This window comes from Eimeria necatrix, genomic scaffold, assembly GCF_000499385.1.
Source record: "Eimeria necatrix Houghton genomic scaffold, Enh_scaff1150, whole genome shotgun sequence".
Classification (NCBI taxonomy): Eukaryota; Apicomplexa; class Conoidasida; order Eucoccidiorida; family Eimeriidae; genus Eimeria; species Eimeria necatrix.
In genome coordinates, this window is record NW_013651935.1 from 3,551 (window position 1) to 10,230 (window position 6,680).

The following is a 6,680-nucleotide window of genomic DNA, read 5'->3' on the forward strand; positions in this document are numbered from 1 at the left end:
AGCACTGAGACACGAGCCCTTTTCAATATTAGGGTTTAGGGTTTAGGGTTTAGGGATTGGGGTTTAGGGTTTAGGGTTTAGGGTTTAGGGTTTAGGGTTTAGGGTTTGAGGTAGCCAGGCCCAATGCATGCGGGAGGCGAGCATTCTGTGTGTCTTGGCTTGAAGCCTTAGTGTCTCCGCAGAACTGTATTACAATATCTTCTCATTTTAGGGTTTAGGAATTAGGGTTTAGGGTTTAGGGTTTAGGGTTTAGGACTGTGCGTGGCGGTTTGCCTGCAGCTGCCGAGCGCAGCTGGAGTCTCCGTACCCGCATATCGCTGCCTCCCCAGGGTTTGGGTTGGGGGCGCAGCCCGAGTCTAGGGTTTAGGGTTTAGGGTTTAGGGTTTAGGGTTTAGGGTTTAGGGTTTAGGGTTTAGGGTTTAGGATGTTGAGCCAACTCTTCATTTTGTCCCCCAGGGGGGACTGCCTGATGTCTCGGGAGTTTCGCCAAGATGTGCCCAAAGGGGCTTCGGAGATATTTTTGCGGCGAGTGCGTTTTTGGGGGCAGCAGCAGCAGCAGCAGCAGGAAGCAGCAGCAGCAGCAGCAGCAGCAGCAGCAGCAGCAGCAGCAGCAGCAGCAGCAGCAGAGGGGTCCGCCGCGGGCGGCGGCGAGGGCGGCGCCGCGGCGGCCCACGGCAGCGGCGCGTCCGCAGCAGCAGCAGCAGCAGCTGCTGCTGCTGCTGCTGCAGCAGGAGGCACTGCAGCAGCAGCAGCAGCAGCAGGCAGCGAGGCCCCCCCCGTGTTTGCTGCTGGGGGCCTCTCTTTTGCTTTTCTTAAGAGATATGGTTTATACTTTGTTGCAGTGACGCAGCAAAACCCTTCTGCTGCTCTTTTGATTGAATTGCTGCTCCGACTCGTCAAGGCCATCAAAGTAAACCCTAAACCCTAAACCCTAAACCCTAGCTAAACCCTAGAAGCAGCAGCAGCAGTGGCTGCCTCGCCCCGCGCGAGCGCGCCTTGCTGCTGCTGCTGCTGCTGCTGCTGCTGCTGCTGCTGCTGCTGCTGCTGCTGCTGCTGCTGCTGCTGCTTCTGCTGCTGCTGCTGCTGCTGCTGCTGCTGCTGCTGCTGCTGCTGCTGCTGCTGCTGCTGCTGCTGCTGCTGCTGCTGCTGCTGCTGCGGGGGCGGCAAACCCTCGCCAAACCCTAAATTAGGGCTTGGGGACATGTTTGTGCAGGATTTTTGCGGGGTTTTGACGGAGGAAGTGTTGCGGAGGAACTTCGTTTTGGTTTACGAAGTTGTGGAGGAAATTTGCGCCGAGGGTTTTCTCCAAAACGCTGAAACAGAGTTTTTGAAAGCCAACATTTTCTCCGAGCCGCTGCCCGACTGCAGCGCAGCAGACCCCAAGGCCAGCAGCAGCAGCAGCAGCAGCAGCAAATTAATTAATTAATTATTTAATTAATTAATATATTTATTTATTTATTTGTTTATTTGTTATTAATTGTTTTATTTGCTAGTTGGTTGTTTTGTTTGTTCGATTGTGTCTGCTGCTCTGGTTTGTTTGCCCGGGTGGTGGCTTTTTTTTCTGCTGCTGCTGCTGCTGCTGCTGCTGCTGCTGCTGCTTCTGCGAAGGCCACTCTCTCCCTGCTGCTGCTGCTGCTGCGAAGGCCACTCTCTCCCTGCTGCTGCTGCTGCCTCGCCCACTTGCTCTGCGCTGCTGCTGCTGCGTCGGCCATTTGCTCCGTGCTGCTGCTGCTGCTGCTGCTGCTGCTGCTTCGGCCGTTTGATGCGTGCTGCTGTTGCTGCTGCTGCTGCTGCTGATGCTTCGGCGGTTTGATGCGTGCTGCTGCTGCTGCTGCTGCTGCTGCTGCAGCAAGTGTCTCTTCCTTCTTTCGTGACGACGAGTCCGAAGACAATGCCGTCGACGGCGAGCCGGCGGCCAGTTGCTGCAGCGGGAGCAGCAGCAGCAGCAGCAAGCAGCAGCAGCGGGGGCGCAGCAGCAGCAGCAGCAGCAGCAGCACGCCGCCGCAGCGAAATCTTCGTAGACATCATCGAAAGGGTTTCTGCTGTCTTAGCAGCAAATGGCAATTTGCTGCATGCATGTCTGGAGGGTTGCATTCAAATGAAGTCTTATTTAGACCCCCCTCCTCTTTTGAAACTCGCTCTCACGGACCAAACCATTCAAATGAAGTCTTATTTAGACCCCCCCCCTCTTTTGAAACTCGCTCTCACGGACCAAACCGCCATTGGAGGCAAACCCTAAACCCTAAACCCTAAACCCTCGGTTTTGGGGGCCCGCTGCGACGCCGCGGGCAGCCTCCAGCCACGCGCTGCCCTACTTGCACGCGACTCCCTCTAAACCCTAAACCCTTGGCCCCAAACCCTAAACCCTTTACTTCAAACCCTAAACCCTTTCCTTCAAACCCTAAACCCTCTACTTCAAACCCTAAACCCTTTACTTTAAACCGTAAACCCTCATTTTAGTCCCTAGACCCTCGAGAGAGAGGCCCCGGGGCCCTCCTAAACCCTAAACCCTAAACCCTTGCTGCGCCTTTTGACGCTCAAGTTGATTTCCCGCATCTTAGAGCTGGGGCTGCGCAGTACTAACGAGGGTTTAGGGTTTAGGGTTTAGGGCGCTAAAGAGGGTTTAGGGTTTAGGGTTTAGGGTTTAGGGTTTCGGGTGTTTCCAGTTTCAAGGCCGAAGGCGTAGTGTTCCTGGTTTCGGCTTAAATTCCACGGGCGTGCACTCCGCAGCTCAGGGCTTAGGGTTTAGGGTTCAGGGTTTAGGGTTTAGGGTTTAGGGTTTAGGGTTTAGGGTTTGCGTGCAGGGTTTGGCGGGGGTTTGGTGGCGAGCGAGGGCTGCAACTTCCACGAGTGCGTGGACTTGTCTTTGTTTGAGTCCGAAAGACTTTTGAGTTTTAAACCTCCTTCTGGAGAATTCATTTTAATGAATTACAGAATTCCTTCTCTCTCTAACGTCCCTTTTAGGGTTTTGCCGACCCTCGAGGACCTGGGCAGGGGCAGGGTGCGCGAGGGTTTAGGGTTTAGGGTTTAGGGTTTGCGCCGAGGGTTTGCGGTTAGGGTTTGCGCCGAGGGTTTGGGGTTAGGGTTTGCGCCGAGGGTTTGCGGTTAGGGTTTGCGCCGAAGGTTTGGGGTTAGGGTTTGCGCCGAGGATTTAGGGTTAGGGTTTGGGGTTTGCGCCGAGGGTTTAGGGACAGGGTTTGGGGTTTGGGGCGAGGGTTTAGGGTTAGGATTTGGGGCGAGGGTTTAGGGTTAGGATTTGGGGCGAGGGTTTAGGGTTAGGGTTTGGGGCGAGGGTTTGGGAGGGTTTAGGAGCGTTCATCATTCACTACGGCTGTTCAGAGCTCCTTAGCGACTCCTGGGGTCCAGGGTTTAGGGTTTAGGGTTTAGGGTTTAGGGTTTGCTGCAGGCGGAGGTGACTTTGCGGGTTCGAAATGACATTCCCAACACTTCTTGTGCAGCAAATATTGTTGTCTCTCTTACTGTCCCCAAGTCCACTGCTGCTGCTTCTCTAGAAGCCATTCCCTCCGTGGCTGCGCAGGCGAGGGTTTAGGGTTTAGGGTTTAGGGTTTAGGGTTTAGGGTTTAGCGGTTGGGCGCTCCTGCAGCCGCCGCTCCCCCGACTCCTTGTCTCCTGCTGCTTCTCTAAACCCTAAACCCTAAACCCTCTTGTTTTTCTTCCTATTTCTCTTGCCGGGGTCCTCTACGTAGCCCAAAGGGTTTAGGGTTTAGGGTTTAGGGTTTAGGGTTTGGGGTTTGGGGTTTGCTCTGCAGAGCGCGGAGTTCATTGCGTCGGAGCATCGAGTCCAGTGGGTGCTGAAGAAGTTCCAGGTGCGCCTCAAACCCTAAACCCTAAACCCTAATTCCAGCTAGCTAGCTAGCCTTGTAGCTAGCTAGCTAGCTAGCTATGCGGCTAGCCATACAAGCAGCCAGCTAGCTAGCGAAATAGTTAGCCAGCCAGCTAGCCGTCCAGCTAGCTAGCCCAGTTATGCAGCTAACCAGCCAGGTAGCCCCCCACCCAGCTAGCTAGCTAGCTGGCTAGCTAGCTAGCTGGCTAGCTGGCTAGCTAGTTAGCCAGCTAGCCACCCACCCACCCAGCCAAACAGCCGGCCAGGCGGCTAGCCACCCTCGCCGCTAGCTAGCCAGCTAGCTAGCCAGCTAGCTAGCCAGCTAGCTAGCCATCTGTCCAGCAAGCTAGCCAGTTACCTAACCAGCTGGCTAGCCAGATAGCTAGCCAGACAGCCAGCTAGCTAGCCAGCCAGCTAGCTAGCCAGCCAGCCAGTTGCCTATCCAGCTAGCCAGCTAGCCAGTTGCCTATCCAGCTAGCCAGCTAGCCAGTTGCCTATCCAGCTAGCCAGCTAGCCAGTTACCTAGCTAGCTAGCTAGCCAGTTACCTAGCTAGCTAGCTAGCCAGTTACCTAGCTAGCTAGCTAGCCAGCCAGCTAGCCAGCCAGCTAGCCAGCCAGCTAGCCAGCCAGCTAGCCAGCCGGCTAGCCAGCCTGCCAGCTAGGTAGCTAGCCAGCTAGCTAGCTAGCTAGCTAGCTAGCTAGCTAGCTGCGTGTGTTCAGGGGGGCAGCGAGCTGGCGTTTGTGGCGCGGCTGACTTTCCACCCGTGGGCGAGCCCTCCGCTGAAGACCGAATTTGGGCCCTGCAGTTTGGACTTTGAAATTCCCATGTACAGCATTTCCAGCCTCCAGGTCAGCAGCAGCAGCAGCAGCAGATGTAGGGGGAGACCATTCGCAGCAGCAGCAGCAGTAGTGGTGGAGCAGCAGCAGCAGCAGCAGCAGCAGCACGAACGGCAGTAGAAGCTGGTGTTTCTGGTGCTTTTGCTGTTGTCTGCGGCGCTGCTGCTGGCCCTACTGAAGCAGTTGCTGCTGCTGCTGCTGCTGTGTCCGACACAACTGTTGCCGCTGCTGCTGCTAATCGAACGCTGCTGCTGCTGCTGCTGCTGCTGCTGCTGCTGCTGCAGGTGCGGTACCTGCGGGTGGCTGAGCGCCAGGGCGCTTTCAATCCTTTTCGTTGGGTCCGTTATGTGACTCAGTCTTCTTCTTACATTTGCAGATTTTAAATAAATAAAACAAATAAATAAAATAAATAAAAAATAAATAAATAAAATAAATAAATAAAAATAAGTTCCCTTTTCGAACTCTCGAGAGCCGAAAGCGCCGCAGCGAACGCGCGCTCAGGTGTACGTACACCTCAGAGCCTCAGCCGCATGCATTTTCCTTTTTCTTTTTTTCTTTTTTTCTTTTTTTTCTCTTTGGCTTTTTAATAGCCACTTCTTCTCAATGAACCTTTTCCTTGCTATTTCTTTTTCCCAAAAGGAAATAACAAAAGCAAACAGCAGCAGCAGCAGCAACAAGGGGCCCCCAGGAGGCCCCCAGGGGGCCCCGGGGGGTCCCCAGGATCCTGTGGGGCCCCACAGACCCGAAACGCCAAGGGGCCCCCTGGGTCCCCTTGGAGGCCCCTTGGGGGCCTTTCTGAGGCCCTTTGGGGGCCATTTGGGGTCCCTTTGGGGGCCCTCTGGGGGCCCCTTCGGGGCACTTTAGGTCTTTAGGAGCCCTTTGGGGGCCCCCTTGGGGCCTCCTAGGGCCTTTTGGGGGGCCCCCTCAGGGGCCCCCAGGGGGCCCCTAGGGGGGCCCCCACCTGTGGGGGCCCCTTAGGGGCCCCTCTAGTACACAGTAGGTCCCCAGTGTGGGGCCCCACAGGGGGGCCCCCACTGTGGGGTAGCTATACCGGGGGGCCCCTACAAGGACCCTGGGGGCCCTTAGGGGGCCCCTAGGGGCCCCTTCATGGGCCCCCTAGGGGGCCCCCAAGGGGGCCCTCTAGGGGCCCCCTAAGGGGCCCTTTAGGGGCTCCCTAAGGGGTCCTTTGGGGGACCCCAGGGCCCCCTTTTGGGGGGCCCCCAGGGGCCCCCAAAAGGTCTTTTCGGTTGGGGGCCCCAGCTAGGAAAGTTAGTAGTTAGGGGCTCCTGGGCCTCTCATTCTGGGAGGCTGTGCAGTTGGGGTGAGGGTTTAGGGTTTAGGGTTTAGAGTTGATTAGGGTTTAGGGTTTGGGATTTGGAGTGAAGGGGCGACTTGGCGCTGGGGGCTGAGCTGCCAGGGGGCAGCAGCAGAAGGCAGCATTTTGTGAACTAGGGTTTAGCGTTTGGGGCCCGCGGATTCGGGGCGGCTTGGGCAGCGCAGCTTTCGCCGCAGCTGAGGGTTTAGGGTTTAGGGTTTGGGGGGTTGTGTGCACGGAATTCCGTGCATATAAGGCGGCTGGGCGCATGCATTCTGTTTGGGGCAGCAGTTAGCTGCTGGTGGCGAGGCCCCGAGGAAGGGGCCCTGCGAGGGGCCTCGGAGGCCCCTGGGGGCCCTCCAGGGTTTAAAAAGAATCAAAAATGAATTAACTTTGCAAAGTGAATTAAATTTGAAAAGAAGTGACGGCGGGAGAGGCGGAAAGGCAAAGAGTGGTGGTTTGCGGAGGGAGCTGTACAGACACCGTCCTAAATTGGTCGAACGGCTGCAGCTGAAAGTGCGGAGACTTCCAAGGGAACATACTTAGAAGTAATCTCTGATAAGTGCATATATATGTTACTTTTAAAAAGTTAATACTGTCTAAAATAAAGTTCATAAGTTCAAACATACTTAGAAGTAATCTCTGATAAGTGCATATATATGTTACTTTTAAAAAGTTAATACT

At 55.6% G+C, this 6,680-nt stretch overlaps 2 protein-coding genes across 2 annotated transcripts; both read left to right on the forward strand.

Moving 5' to 3' along the window:
• Positions 1 to 469: 469 nt before the first annotated feature.
• On the forward strand, positions 470 to 1,426 carry ENH_00005270 (hypothetical protein, conserved; the record flags this gene model as incomplete). Its single annotated transcript, XM_013578463.1, has 2 exons — positions 470 to 910; positions 1,214 to 1,426. 2 exons carry the CDS (start codon positions 470 to 472, stop codon positions 1,424 to 1,426), a joined length of 654 nt encoding a protein of 217 aa, XP_013433917.1.
• A 465-nt stretch (positions 1,427 to 1,891) lies between these two features.
• ENH_00005280 (hypothetical protein, conserved) lies at positions 1,892 to 4,801 on the forward strand (the record flags this gene model as incomplete). The annotated part of the gene is made up of 5 exons (XM_013578464.1): positions 1,892 to 2,078; positions 2,805 to 3,001; positions 3,407 to 3,544; positions 3,771 to 3,827; positions 4,565 to 4,801. 5 exons carry the CDS (start codon positions 1,892 to 1,894, stop codon positions 4,799 to 4,801), a joined length of 816 nt encoding a protein of 271 aa, XP_013433918.1.
• Between the last annotated feature and the right edge of the window lie 1,879 nt (positions 4,802 to 6,680).